The sequence below is a fragment of the Borostomias antarcticus genome (genome assembly GCF_949987555.1).
Source record: "Borostomias antarcticus genome assembly, contig: scaffold_62, whole genome shotgun sequence".
Taxonomy (NCBI): Eukaryota; Metazoa; Chordata; class Actinopteri; order Stomiiformes; family Stomiidae; genus Borostomias; species Borostomias antarcticus.
This window is the reverse complement of record NW_028176112.1, coordinates 1,322,488-1,337,500: the sequence shown is the minus strand read 5'-3', so window position 1 is coordinate 1,337,500 and position 15,013 is coordinate 1,322,488. Positions and strand designations below refer to the sequence as shown.

Sequence of the window (15,013 nt, the reverse complement as noted above, 5' to 3'; positions counted from 1 at the left end):
TGGTTCAGACGCCTGTAGGAAGTGTGGGGTAGTAGGGGTGGTTCAGAGCCCTGGAGGTCCAGGGCGGCACGGAGCTCGGGAGGAAGAGCGGCTGGCTGGGGATCTCGAAGGTCCCCGGGTTCGATCCCTGCTCCGGGCAGTGTGCCGAAGTGTCCCGGGCCTTTCTGTGCGGAGTTTGCATGTTCTCCCTGTGCTCGCAAGGGTTTCCTCCCAAAAGAACCCCATACGAAGAACCTGAAGAACAGATCGCCAACGGTGTCCGTCCCTGACGAGGACGGACAGGAGCGCTTGGATTGGTCCCCGGGCGCGTCCCCCGCACGCTGCCTACGGTCTGCTCCCGGCTGCCCTCGGAGGAAGGACAGGATTGGTTAAGAGCAGGAGAGGCATTTCATCAGTGGACACTCCTGTCATTTTTTGTGTGTGTGTGTGTGTGTATGTCTCACTGTATGACAATAATTATTTGTTTGTTTTGAAATGTTCCGGAGTGACGCAACATGCAACAGTATACACACACACACATGCAACGGTACACACACACACACACACACACACACACACACACACACAACAGTACACATACATACACAGATGCAACAGTACACACTCGGCAACACATGCAAAACTACACACACATGCAACAGTGCACACACACATACCTGTCGCTTAGCAGCAGGTCATCAGCTCTGAAGAGAGAGAGAGGGAGAGAGAGAGAGAGAGAGAGAGAGAGAGAGGGAGAGAGAGAGAGATAGAGGGAGAGAGAGAGAGAAAGAGAGGGAGAGCAGACCGCTGATGGAGACTGTCTGTCGCTGCAGTTAAATCACGCCTGATTTAAGACCACGGGAAGACCTTGCAGGAAGAATCGTTTTTTAAAACGCACTTAAAAGTGATAGTGGGCTGGTGTGTAGACATGAGAGAACGAACACACACACACACACACACACACAGATGCAACGGTTCATACAGTTCATGCACATCACACACACATTCATTCATACGCATTGTAAACACACCCAGACAAACACAGCCTAATTCATTGACACATACACACGTTATTTATTTAGAGCTCAACAAAGAATTCTATATACACACCATCTCCATTTATACTGACCCAACTGCCCGATGGTGTGTGTGCGTGTGCGCCTGTATGTGTGCGCGTGTGGACACTTTGATGAGACCTGGCAAGGTAACCTTTCTTTCTCTTTCTTTCTCTCTCTCTCTCTCTCTCTCTCTCTCTCCCTCCCTCCCTCCCCTGTTCGTTCCACACCCACGATCCACCATCCATCCACCATCACTTTTATGTGGGTTTTAAAAAACGATTCCTCCTGCAAGGTCTTCCAGTGGTCTTGAATCCGGCGTGATTTAACCGCTGTGGCGGCCAGAGTCTCATTCACCGGTCTGCCCTCTCTCTCTCTCCTCAGAGCCGATGACCCGCTGACCATCCGGACAGGAGGGAGAGAAGGGTGTGGAGTTGTCTGTCCATCCGTGAGGAGGGAGGGACGCAGAGGGCCACTAAGACACAGGCCATTAACTCCACAGAACTCACCGTCCCTCAAGCTCAAACGGCAGGACACCCAGACGGAGACAGGACGACGGGGGAATTACATTTGGTTATATTTCAAATCCATATATTGTATAAGATGCATTCAGAGCAAGACAGGGGAGGTGCAGGTTGCTTGTAGTTCAACCTTGGATAGTTAACTGGTGGTCACTGTTCTAATCTAGAGTAATGTTATTTCGGCATTCGCCACATTGCGACGATTAGCTTGTCTGCTGCAGCTCTAATGAGGTACTGTTGATCATGGTAGTTAGCGAGTGGCAGTTCACATACTGTATCAGCCTCAGTCTGTGCAATTAATTAGTTACCCGTACAGCTGCTGCCCAAGGTGACTCATTCTACCACTGTTCTCACTGAGGCCTGGGGAAGAACAGTGCTGGTTGCTTGTTTAGCTGTCAGGTGGCCTATAGGCCTGTGGTTTGAGAGAGATTATATATATCTCTCTTATATAGTATTTCTGTATAAAATCTATGACCTTTGCTGTATCAGTGGATAGGCAGCATCCCCTACTGTCCTCTTCGCATCCAAGTATAATTGATATTAGAGCACACTGCCACCCAGTGTTCATTTTTGATCAAGACACCTACCGAGCAAAAGCCATGTCATATCAAAACCTCTTTGGTACACACTGCACAGCTGCAAAAACAGAAGACACGGAACATTTTCTTATTAATTTTGAGAATGACCATTGAGTTTATTGTCTCATTGAGAGTCATTACAAAATAATAATTAGTCCATTCCAACAGAACTACTGGACTTGGATTTCAACAACATAGGAACAAGCACAAATTCACGACGTTTTTTTCACTTTCAATGAATCAACCATCAGATGGAAACATGTACAAAGTAGCTTTGCTCAAAACTCCTACATGTTCACATGAATCAAAGCTTATTTAACAGCTGAATAAAATAGGAACTAAACGGAGCGCGAGGGAAGACGGACATTTGGCAATGAACTCACACCCATACACACATTCATTCATGCTAACTTTCAGCTGTGCAAAGTATATTTAGGTTTTCACCGCCTTCTTAAAATCTTCACCTCCCCGACTACCCCCCCAACCTCCATCTCACACACTTGTTACTGTCTGATCCACCCCCCCCCCCCCCCATCCTGGATCCCAGACTGGGAACCCCCTCCCACACCTTAACCCCCTGGATCCCAGAATGCGACCCCCCTTACGCCCCCCCCACAAAGTGGGACCCTCCCTCTCACACTTGTTACTGTCTGATACCCCCCCCCCCCCCATCCTGGGACCCCCCCACACACCTTAACCCCCTGGATCCCAGAATGCAAACCCTTCTTAAGCCCCCCCCTCTCACACACTTGTTACTATCCGTCCCCCCTCAATCTTTTATTTTTTACCCCCCCCCTCACACACACTTGTCTCCGTTCTCCACAATCTTGCACTTCTTCTCCTCCATCTGTGACTTGAAGACGTGGGCTCTGTAGAACCGCAGCTCCTTGATGCTCTCCTGAATATCGCCCAGCGCTCTGGACGCAAAAACAATCACACACTTCACTTTTTTTTTAATCCAGCAAATCAGATGGAAATCGAACCCGTACGGGACACGTCATCTCATATCAGGTGCATCTCAGAACATTTTAATATTGTGAAAATGTCCATTATTTTCCATAATTTAATTCAAACAGTGAAGCTTTCATGTATTCTAGATCTATTACACAAAGTGAAATATTTCAGGCCTTTTTAGTTTTAATCTTTATGATTGTACAGTATGTTCCTTTATACACTCAATACTTGGTGGGGGCTCCTTTTGCACAGATTACTGCATCAACGCGGTGCGTGGCATGGAGACGATCAGCCTTGAAATATCTCACTACATGTGTAATGAATCTATAATGTATGAAAGTTTCAGTGTTTGAATTAAATTACGGAAAATAATGAACTTTCTGCATTATTCAAATTTTCTGAGATGCACCTGTACATGGTCCGTCATCAGATGGTTTCCATACAGTAAATTGACATTGACAGATACATACAAAACACAACAGACTAGTGTGGCTGTGGCCTTATAGTCTGCCAAAGAACAACCATTAGGGCATATTCAACATAAGACTTTCCTACTGGTACAATCTCTTTATTTGAGACTAGTGATGTGACTGCTGGTACGATCTCTCTATTTGAGACTAGTGATGTGACTGCTGGTAAGATCTCTTTATTTGAGACTAGTGATGTGTCTCTGCTGGTACGATCTCTTTATTTGAGACTAGTGATGTGTCTCTGCTGGTACGATCTCTTTATTTGAGACTAGTGATGTGTCTCCGCTGGTACGATCTCTTTATTTGAGACTTGTGATGTGACTCTGCTGGTACAATCTCTTTATTTGAGAATAGTGATGTGTCTCCGCTGGTACGATCTCTTTATTTGAGACTAGTGATGTGACTCTGCTGGTACGATCTCTTTATTTGAGACTAGTGATGTGTCTCCGCTGGTACGATCTCTTTATTTGAGACTGGTGATGTGACTCCGCTGGTAATATCTCTTTATTTGAGACTAGTGATGTGACTGCTGGTACAATCTCTTTATTTGAGACTAGTGATATGACTGCTGGTAAGATCTCTTTATTTGAGACTAGTGATGTGACTGCTGGTACGATCTCTTTATTTGAGACTAGTGATGTGACTCCGCTGGTACGATCTCTTTATTTGAGACTAGTGATGTGACTCTGCTGGTACGATCTCTTTATTTGAGACTAGTGATATGACTGCTGGTAAGATCTCTTTATTTGAGACTAGTGATGTGACTCTGCTGGTACGATCTCTTTATTTGAGACTAGTGATGTGTCTCCGCTGGTAATATCTCTTTATTTGAGACTAGTGATGTGTCTCCGCTGGTACGATCTCTTTATTTGAGACTAGTGATGTGACTCTGCTGGTACGATCTCTTTATTTGAGACTAGTGATGTGACTGCTGGTACAATCTCTTTATTTGAGACTAGTGATATGACTGCTGGTAAGATCTCTTTATTTGAGACTAGTGATGTGACTGCTGGTACGATCTCTTTATTTGAGACTAGTGATGTGACTCCGCTGGTACGATCTCTTTATTTGAGACTAGTGATGTGACTCTGCTGGTACGATCTCTTTATTTGAGACTAGTGATATGACTGCTGGTACGATCTCTTTATTTGAGACTAGTGATATGACTGCTGGTAAGATCTCTTTATTTGAGACTAGTGATATGACTCTGCTGGTACGATCTCTCTATTTGAGACTAGTGATGTGACTCCGCTGGTACGATCTCTCTATTTGAGACTAGTGATATGACTCTGCTGGTACGATCTCTCTATTTGAGACTAGTGATGTGACTCCGCTGGTACGATCTCTTTATTTGAGACTAGTGATATGACTGCTGGTAAGATCTCTTTATTTGAGAGTAGTGATGTGTCTCCGCTGGTAAGATCTCTTTATTTGAGACTAGTGATTTGACTCTGCTGGTAAGATCTCTTTATTTGAGACTAGTGATGTGACTCCGCTGGTACGATCTCTCTATTTGAGACTAGTGATATGACTCCGCTGGTACGATCTCTCTATTTGAGACTAGTGATGTGTCTCCGCTGGTACGATCTCTTTATTTGAGACTAGTGATGTGACTCTGCTGGTACGATCTCTCTATTTGAGACTAGTGATGTGTCTCTGCTGGTACGATCTCTTTATTTGAGACTAGTGATGTGTCTCCGCTGGTACGATCTCTTTATTTGAGACTAGTGATGTGACTCCGCTGGTACGATCTCTTTATTTGAGACTAGTGATGTGACTCTGCTGGTACGATCTCTTTATTTGAGACTAGTGATGTGACTCCGCTGGTACGATCTCTTTATTTGAGACTAGTGATGTGACTCCGCTGGTAATATCTCTTTATTTGAGACTAGTGATGTGACTGCTGGTCATATCTCTTTATTTGAGACTAGTGATGTGACTGCTGGTACGATCTCTTTATTTGAGACTAGTGATGTGTCTCCGCTGGTACGATCTCTTTATTTGAGACTAGTGATGTGTCTCCGCTGGTACGATCTCTTTATTTGAGACTAGTGATGTGTCTCCGCTGGTACGATCTCTTTATTTGAGACTAGTGATGTGACTGCTGGTACGATCTCTTTATTAGAGACTAGTGATGTGTCTCCGCTGGTACGATCTCTTTATTTGAGACTAGTGATGTGACTGCTTGTACGATCTCTTTATTTGAGACTGGTATTGTGACTCGAGTGTTCAGCCTTGCCTGTGGGAAGCCTTATTCTGTGGTGCCAGCTTGTACTCTTCAGGAAACCACCGCCTTTGAAGCAAAGAGAAAAAATAAATAAATTAAATCATGTGCCATATTGGTTGTTCCCCCAAAGCCGCGCCATTCTGGAGCTGCGCCAGGCTACTGCCACTACCGCGTTATCCCCATGATTGACTATAGGCCGCGCGATTCTAGGACGCGCCATTCTAGGACGCGCCATTCTAGGACGCGCCATTCTAGGACACGCCATTCTAGGACACGCCATTCTAGGACACGCCATTCTAGGACACGCCATTCTAGGACACGCCATTCTAGGACACGCCATTCTAGGACACGCCATTCTAGGACGCGCCATTCTAGGACACGCCATTCTAGGCCGCGCCATTCTAGGACGCTGAAGTGATGTGACTGCTGGTACGATCTCTTTATTTGAGACTAGTGATGTGACTCCGCTGGTAAGATCCCTTTATTTGAGACTAGTGATGTGACTCCGCTGGTACAATCTCTTTATTTGAGACTAGTGATGTGTCTCCGCTGGTACGATCTCTTTATTTGAGACTAGTGATCAATGAATGCTGAGAAGAGAACAATCTTTCTGATGTTTATTCATCATAATAAGCATGTATCAAAAACACAATACATCAACCACGCTTTAGGCATTGGTTCAATTATAGATTTCAGACATAGCTTAGTTCAACACAGTTACGTAACAGGATTAGACAATGTAACATACCGTGAACAGATGAGCAGATGTTGACAACAGGTGGAGCTAGCATGCTGACATGCTAGCTTGCTAAGCTAAGCTAAAGCCAGCGTAACATAGCCTAAGCAAGAGAGCTACGAGGTTGAGCGCTCCGTTCCAGTCCAGTGGTTCTTACTTTTATACTGTTCAGTGTGGGGCTTAATATAGGCTGGTCACCTGACCATTCTTTAATTATGGTGAGGAGCAGTGATGAAACATAACCTGTTCCAACTTGTGATTGGTCATTCTAGGTTGTCCCTATCAGGAGCTACAAGTGTTGTATTCTGCCGCATCAACTTGATCCCACACCCAGATAAGACTCGGGGACTGACCTATCTCTACTTTCTGATGACCTGACGGCTCTTTTGCTGACCACGTCAATTGAGACTCCTGACCTTTCCTCAACTTCTATGACCGTTAGACTGACCTTTCATCCAACGGTATCACCGTTAGCCGTAGCTAAATATACACTGGTATTAGAGACACCTAAGCCTGATATAGCTTTTATCTGGATGGTGACAGATCACTGAAACTAGTGACAGAAACCCTTACAGAAAACTACTACACCTGCACATAGGATAGCATTTGTGCGGTTGTCACTCACTCCCTCCCTCCCTCCCTCCCTCCCTCCCTCCCTCCCTTCGGTCAATATTGACCTGCTTTTCTCTGTTGGCACCACAAAAGACAGTAGTCCCAGCACACCAAAATAAAGAAGGACACCAAAATCAACCCGTCAATCCCAAATAGAGTAGCGGTGAAAGCATTGGACTCCCACCCGGAGTCAGAACTGACTATTTTGTTTTCATAAACAGACGCTGTAAATAAACGTACCTTGCCAGAAGCAAAAACATCAAAATAATTATTATTTCGGTTTACTTATTAGTATTATTATTTGTTTATAGTGTGATGCAAACATGTGTGCTTATCATTTGTTTAAATAGAATATTATTAGATATTCATATCTGTGAAAGCCCCTGTTTATTTGCATTTTTGGTAGGCCATTGCTGTGAGTCATTCCAAGTAGGCTATCCTATGCTGATATTTGCCGACCCAACACTGGAAATAGCCATGTGTGGACATAGACATCTGTTGTTTTTACATTATGAATTTACAGGAAAAGTGGAATTAGGAAATCATTTGACGGTTCGTTCTAATACAAAGTTTAAATCCTTTAATAACTGGCCTTTTCATTTTGTGAACTCTGCTTCATTGATTAAAAAGAAATAAACATCTAATTTCAGTTTTCTATAAAATCATGAATCCGTCAAAAGCATGGTGCGGTAAACGCGTATTGCGGGAAGAACAGGACCTTAAACCTCCATATTGTGTCACGGTTCACTGAAAAATAAGTGATAATGCCTTAATCTTCAACAACAGAACCTTTTCAACGCCTACGAGCCCATTTGATGGAAAATAACCCGACTAGACACGGAATGAATTAACACTAAAATGTGTTTACCAATGACAAGATCAGCGGCCATGTGCTTGAAATGCAAAATACAGCCATTAAACAAGAGTGAACGGGCTGATAAAACGCTAATGGCACTTCACACTGTACTTCACAGGCTTGGAGCTCCACTTTCCCCGCTCCCGGCCTTATCCACTCCCATCAGTGTGAAAGCATGTCTGGGCATAGCAGATTAATATCCAGACATGGAGGGAGACGGAGCAGGCTAGAGTACTTAAGTGCTAATGGGTACAGGCAGACACCGTCAAGTGGGCGTGATCAATCAATCAATCAATCAAAGCTTTATTTATATAGCGCATTTCATACCCAGAGGCAACACAATGCGCTTTACAGAGAACAAGGGAGGTGGGCAGACATCCCACCCCTACATATTCCAGAGGGAAGCAAAAAAACAGTAATCACCCGAGGGCCAGATAAGTGAGCTGTAAAAATTCTTCCCTGACCCCTCTCAACGAGGCGATCGAGCAAGCTCCTAGAGTATGTTTGTCTACCGGCTAAGAACATTTATAGAGCAATAAATAACATTAAATTACATTTTCAGAGTAAGAGAGGCTAATAACATCATAGGAGAGATATGGCAAACATTGGTGTATGTCTGTGTGTGCATAAATGTGCCTGGGCCCAGATAGAGGCAGGGGTTTGGGTAGGGTGGGGGGTAGGAAAAGGATACGGACCCGGGTTAGGGTGAGGGGAAGGGGATCTGAGCCCAGGACTGGTGTATGTCAGTGTGTGTGTGAGTGTGCCTGGGTCCAGGTAGAGGCAGGGGTCAGGGGTAGGGTTGGGGTAGGAAGAGGATACGGACCCGGGGTAGGGTGAGGGGAAGGGGGTACTGGACCCAGGCCTAAGGCCGGAAGTGGACTGTTGTATGTCTGTGTGTGTGTGTGTGTGTGTGTGTGTTAACTAATTTGCTACGACATCGTGATGGTGGGGTTGGCCTTTGAACTTCTCAAAGACCACGGGGGGGAAACATCACTACAGGTACGCTACGTAGAAAGAGGTCATTGCTGTCAGATAGGAGGTGGAGTAACGAAAGCAGTGACTAGTGGTGAGACTTTGAACAGTGTGAAACACGCGCACATACCCACAAAGCTCCTTGATGGTGCTGACGTCGATGATTCTGTAATGGAGGTGGTGCATGAACTGGGGCATGTACTTATCCAGGAACTTCTTGTCAGCGTGCACAGAGTTACCTACGTGAACGGAAAGCACAACAAAATACACGATAAGAGTGTGTGACCAGGCTACAGGATGGGCCGGAGCCGTTTTGAGTTATTGATAATTGTGTCCGTGTCCTCCACTGCCCCAGAGTACTGAAGAGCTTGAATATGGGGCTTGGAAGAGCTGGAATAAGGTGGTTGATTTCCATGTACCATAATGGCATGTAGGACACTATTTTCACAACAAGCTCTGGTTTATTTAAAATTCTCAGTTGAAGCCTCAAGTGATTTCTGTGTCCCTGGTCTATGACTGCCACCATGTGGACAGGGGTGACACAGGCGTTAAGGATCAGAGTGGGGGAGGAGGGGTGTGTTTAAGTGTAACAGGTGTTAGAGCTAGTGTTGTCATGATACCAACATTTTAGTTTCGATACAATACCGACATGAATTGATACTTTTCAATACTTTTCCTGAAACACTCTAAAATGTCATTATTAATCTCTATTTTTAACAAACCTTAAGAACAATGCCAATAGATTAATTAAATTATAAGCAATGGCATTCAAAATGCCGGATAACTTGTCTTTGTCACACTAGTATTGCACTCAAAACACAAACTTTTGGAACAATGAGAATAAAATGAATGAAAGCATCTGGATTAACATGACAACTGTCAAAAAACATGATTTTTTTTCTCTTTGAATGATACAGTACATTCTGTCCCACTTCCTAGCATATTAGACTGCTTAGGCTAAATCTTAGTCCTAGCTCGGCGGCTGCCTCTGGCTGTTTTTCAATCTTCACTCACTCAGTCCCATTGCCTTCTTGAGATTCCTGGCCAAGAAAACACGGGTGTCTACGTGTCCCTCTGTCAATCTAGGACGCCTTGGACTGCAGATATTTCCAGATGCGCTGAAGACACGTTCCGATGCACAGCTTGATGCTGTAATGCAGATACTATTTTGCAAATTGAGCCAGGATGGGCAGGTCTGCCTCATGTTGTCTCCACCAGGTCAGGGGTCCTCTGCAGGGCTGATGTCCCTTAATTGTTTATAGTCAGTGGTTTAGTTTGTCTCTGGGTGTTGTGGGCGTGGGAGAACCTTGCCTTGTACAACTATCTGCCCCCTTCTTTTCTGAGGGGATATTGCAGAGCAAAGTTTTTAGATCACTTTTTTTCCTATATCATCCTTTGTGTCTTCTTGCTCCTGCTTGTGCTCTGGCAGCTGGACTGTGTGTTTTAGGAGCAGTTCCCTCTTAACTCACTCTCACATTGTAACAAATATATTCCCAAATATTGGATCTAGGAAGGTGGAGATGTTCAGTGCCGTCTTCAGATCGTGCTCACCGTACTTCTTTTCAAAGTCTTCTACTTCTCTGCTTCATTTCCAGCACCAGTGGACTGTCACCTTCCTCATCTTTCAGGCAGGCTTTCATCTTCCACATGAGTGGCGTGACAGATGAGAGAGTTGTTTTCTCTCTACTTACATCTGGGAAATCACTGAGTGGAGCCAAGATATCCCTCACCGTTTCCAAGGTTGTCACGTCTGCATCTTTGGGCATGAGGTGCCACTTCAAAACTGTCGTCCGCCAGAACAACAGAGACTTGTTTGCTGCTGCTCACAGAAACGTTCCACCGTATCAAAAGGTGGAACCCTGTCAGGTGGGCTCATCATGGATCAGTTTATGTTGTGGGGGATTTAACGTTTTCGGTTCGTCTTTCAGCAGTCGTGACATCTTGTTGGATCTTGAGAAGCCATAGACAGCTTGCCACACGATCAATCTCTATGACTTTCTTGATCGCCAAATAAAAGGTTGTGGCCAAAACAGGGAATCCAGGTGTAGTCAGCAAATCTCTTTCGGTTGTTTGAAGCATTATCTGTTGTGATACAACACATTTCGGCCATATCTAGCCCCCAGGAATCTGTGATAATATCTTCCAGGGTCAGCTGTGTGGTCAGAGTTCAATGTAGAGCCTCCTATGCACCAGGACTGCATTTCCCAGGATTCTGTGATGAATTGGGAGTGTTACAGCCATATATGTTCTTACAGCTCTGCTGTTCCAGAGGTCCGTGGTGCAGGAGAAGAATGGCTTTGCTGTGCACTGATTACAGACCGTGTCATACATCTTGGGAATTTCATTATACATAAAGAAATTCCTTGAGGGAAGATCATACATTTTGCCTATCTACAACTAGGTTATGTCATATTGTAGGCTAATGTTTAAGAGGAAAAGAATATAGAGTTCCAATACTGTAACGCTAAACAGTATGTATGACATTAAATGGGCAATTGTTAATAAATCATGTTTGTGACTGTCACTGCGCTGTAGAGATGCAGGTACGCATCAATTCATTTCTGTTGTGGGTAGCTAGCTACAGGGGATGCAGTTTTTTACTAGCTTTCTGCACGGCAATGTGCACTTTTTGAATACTTCCTTCCATATGGCACTTCAGGCTCCCTCTTTATCAACTAGCTGCGGGTTTTCCCGAGGCTGCTGCGGCTGCCATCTCTTCTCTTAAAACCGAGATGTTGATCCGCCGTCAATCTCTCCCTCAGCGCACTCTCCGCCTCGCTTTCCCCGCTGTTGTTCTTGACTCACATGTGCCCCGGCTCAGCTTACAGGGCGTTGATGACAGCCACGTCACATACATGACTATCGCAACGTCATCCTGACAGCGTTGTGCTCCAATAGGAAGGCGTTTGCATGCATGAATTAATAATAAAAAATAAAAATAAAAATACAAAGGAAAACACCCTTTTTCTCCAAATGCAGTATAGTACCATTTTGAACACTTTAGTACAGCGGTACTATTTTAGTAGTCGTATACCGTGCACTAGTTAGGGCAGGTGAGGGGGGTGTTTTATGAGGTGTAAGAGTTGTTAGGGCAGGTGAGGAGGGTGTTTTATGAGGTGTAAGAGTTGTTAGGGCTGGTGAGGAGGGTGTTTTATGAGGTGTAAGAGGTTTTAGGGTCAGAGCAGGTGAGGAGGGCGTGTTATGAGGTGTAAGAGGTGTTAGGGCAGGTGAGGAGGGTGTTTTATGAGGTGTAAGAGTTGTTAGGGCAGGTGAAGAAGGTGTTTTATGAGGTGTAAGAGGTGTTAGGGCAGGTGAGGAGGGTGTTTTATGAGGTGTAAGAGTTGTTAGGGCAGGTGAAGAAGGTGTTTTATGAGGTGTAAGAGGTGTTAGGGCAGGTGAGGAGGGTGTTTTATGAGGTGTAAGAGGTGTTAGGGTCAGAGCGGGTGAGGAGGGTGTGTTATGAGGTGTAAGAGGTGTTAGGGCAGGTGAAGGTGTTTTATGAGGTGTAACAGGTGTTAGGGCAGGTGAGGAGGGTGTTTTATGAGGTGTAAGAGGTGTTGGGGTCAGAGCAGGTGAGGAGGGTGTGTTATGAGGTGTAAGAGGTGTTAGGGCAGGTGAGGAGGGTGTTTTATGAGGTGTAAGAGGTGTTAGGGCAGGTGAAGAAGGTGTTTTATGAGGTGTAACAGGTGTTAGGGCAGGTGAGGAGGGTGTTTTATGAGGTGTAAGAGGTGTTGGGGTCAGAGCAGGTGAGGAGGGTGTTTTATGAGGTGTAAGAGGTGTTAGGGCAGGTGAAGAAGGTGTTTTATGAGGTGTAACAGGTGTTAGGGCAGGTGAGGAGGGTGTTTTATGAGGTGTAAGAGGTGTTGGAGTCAGAGCAGGTGAGGAGGGTGTTTTATGAGGTGTAAGAGGTGTTAGGGCAGGTGAAGAAGGTGTTTTATGAGGTGTAACAGGTGTTAGGGCAGGTGAGGAGGGTGTTTTATGAGGTGTAAGAGGTGTTGGGGTCAGAGCAGGTGAGGAGGGTGTTTTATGAGGTGTAAGAGGTGTTGGGGTCAGAGCAGGTGAGGAGGGTGTTTTATGAGGTGTAAGAGGTGTTAGGGTCAGAGCAGGTGAGGAGGGCGTGTTATGTAGTTTAACAGGTAATAGGGGTCAGAGCAGGTGAGGAGGGCGTGTTATGTAGTTTAACAGGTAATAGGGGTCAGAGCAGGTGAGGAGGGTGTGTTATGCAGTTTAACAGGTAACAGGGGTCAGAGCAGGTGAGGAGGGTGTGTTATGAGGTGTTGGGGTCAGAGCAGGTGAGGAGGGCGTGTTATGCAGTTAAACAGGTGTTGGGGTCAGAGCAGGTGAGGAGGACGTGTTATGAGGTGTAACAGGTGTTGGGGTCAGAGCAGGTGAGGAGGGCGTGTTAAGATGAGGAGGGTCACTCACCGGCCAGGGGACAGTGGCCAGGCGGGGTGTGCTGTCTGACGAAGGAGAGGAACTCGTACTCCGCCTGCTGGAGGGTGATCTTACTGTCCCTCACCGCCTGGGTCAGCCCTGACTGGGACGAACGCACGCACACACACACACACACACACACACACACACACGCACACACACACACACACACGCACACACACACACACACACACACACACACACACACACACAAACACACACACACACACAGATGAGCATTAGACAGGTACACATGCTACAGTTGTTGACCTACCCTATGCACCTTTTGGCACTGCATGGGCTGGATTCCCGGACCCAGGTTAAGACTAGTCCTAGACAGATTCTCCACATCCAGGAAATGTTCCATTTAAGAGTGTCTTCGTGCTGGACTGCGATTGACCTGCGTCAGATGTTACGGACAGGAACATCAAACACAACCTTACCTGGCCATGGTGCTCCGTACACCACTCCGACATCCCATCCAACAGCTCATCTGGTTGGTTGATTATCAAATTAGGACCCTGTCAACAAAAAACGCCTACATTAATACACACGCAGTCACACTTGAGTGGGGAATGCATGACTTCGTATGGAAATATGCATCTTTAATACCTCAGCCAAGAGGTTTAACTCGGAGTCCGTAATTATGCACGCCATCTCGATGATATGGTCCTTCTCAATGTCCAGACCTGTCATCTGTAAAATGGAGAGGATGTTATCTGTGTAGGATGCTCTTTCAACCTGAGAAAAAAAAGCTATGCTCCAACCCTGGGCAGCTTCCCTAAAACTGCTCTATCATTCTCATCCGGGCCTTTTTTCAGGGCCAAACTATGATAGCACTATAGTAGCTACAGAAACTCTACATAGATGAGAGAACATTTCTTGGTCTCTCTCAAGGTCTAATATGTTAATTAAACAAGTAGCAACTAGCTAAATAGCTCACTAACTTTAGTAATCTAACGTTAGCAGGCAGCAGCACTAGTCGGTGACATTAGTTAGTGAGTCAGCATGGCCTATTAGATATATTACGGTAACGTTACCTAATGTTAGTCTATAACTTAGTCTAACGTTAGTTAGCTAACAATATATTATAGGTACAGTAGGGAGCTCACAAACCTATAGTCTGCTATAGCAATAAGCTAAATCCAGTAGCAGCTAAATAAGCCGGTTTCTTGCCATGCAATTTCCTAACTATCTACATTTATTTACATTTAGTTCTGCTAAATCATTACCTCCAGGTCCACCCACACCATCCTCTTAGACATTGCGGGGTCAGACCTCGACGACATTCTCTTACAAAATGAGATGTGAAAAAAGCAAATCGGACTAGTTTGTTTCCCCGTCAGGCTTGTGCAGTGCCGAGGTGTGGTTCCCTGCAGAGGAGATGTTCTGCTCCGGACGCCGGCTGGTCTGGTCGAGGTGAAGATCAGAACTTTCACACAATCGAATGTCCACGCCGCCGGTGTTCGAATCATGCTCAGCGCCATGCCGAGTCCACTTCCGAAAGAAACTGTCGTAAAATGTCGCGTCATCGGTTCAGCATGTTCCAATCCGTTACCAGACTCTGTTTTTTGGACTGCTAAAAATGTACACACACATTATGATTCATTATGGCTGTC

At 45.4% G+C, this 15,013-nt stretch overlaps 1 protein-coding gene across 1 annotated transcript; it reads right to left on the bottom strand.

Moving 5' to 3' along the window:
* Positions 1-2,929: 2,929 nt before the first annotated feature.
* Positions 2,930-14,681, bottom strand: LOC311328827 (oligoribonuclease, mitochondrial-like; the record flags this gene model as incomplete). Its single annotated transcript, XM_084462733.1, has 7 exons — positions 14,627-14,681; positions 14,007-14,090; positions 13,838-13,915; positions 13,386-13,497; positions 9,091-9,199; positions 5,797-5,850; positions 2,930-3,050 (listed from the first exon to the last, which is right to left on the bottom strand). Exons 1-7 carry the CDS (start codon positions 14,657-14,659, stop codon positions 2,930-2,932), a joined length of 591 nt encoding a protein of 196 aa, XP_084318859.1. The 5' UTR covers positions 14,660-14,681.
* Positions 14,682-15,013: the final 332 nt, after the last annotated feature.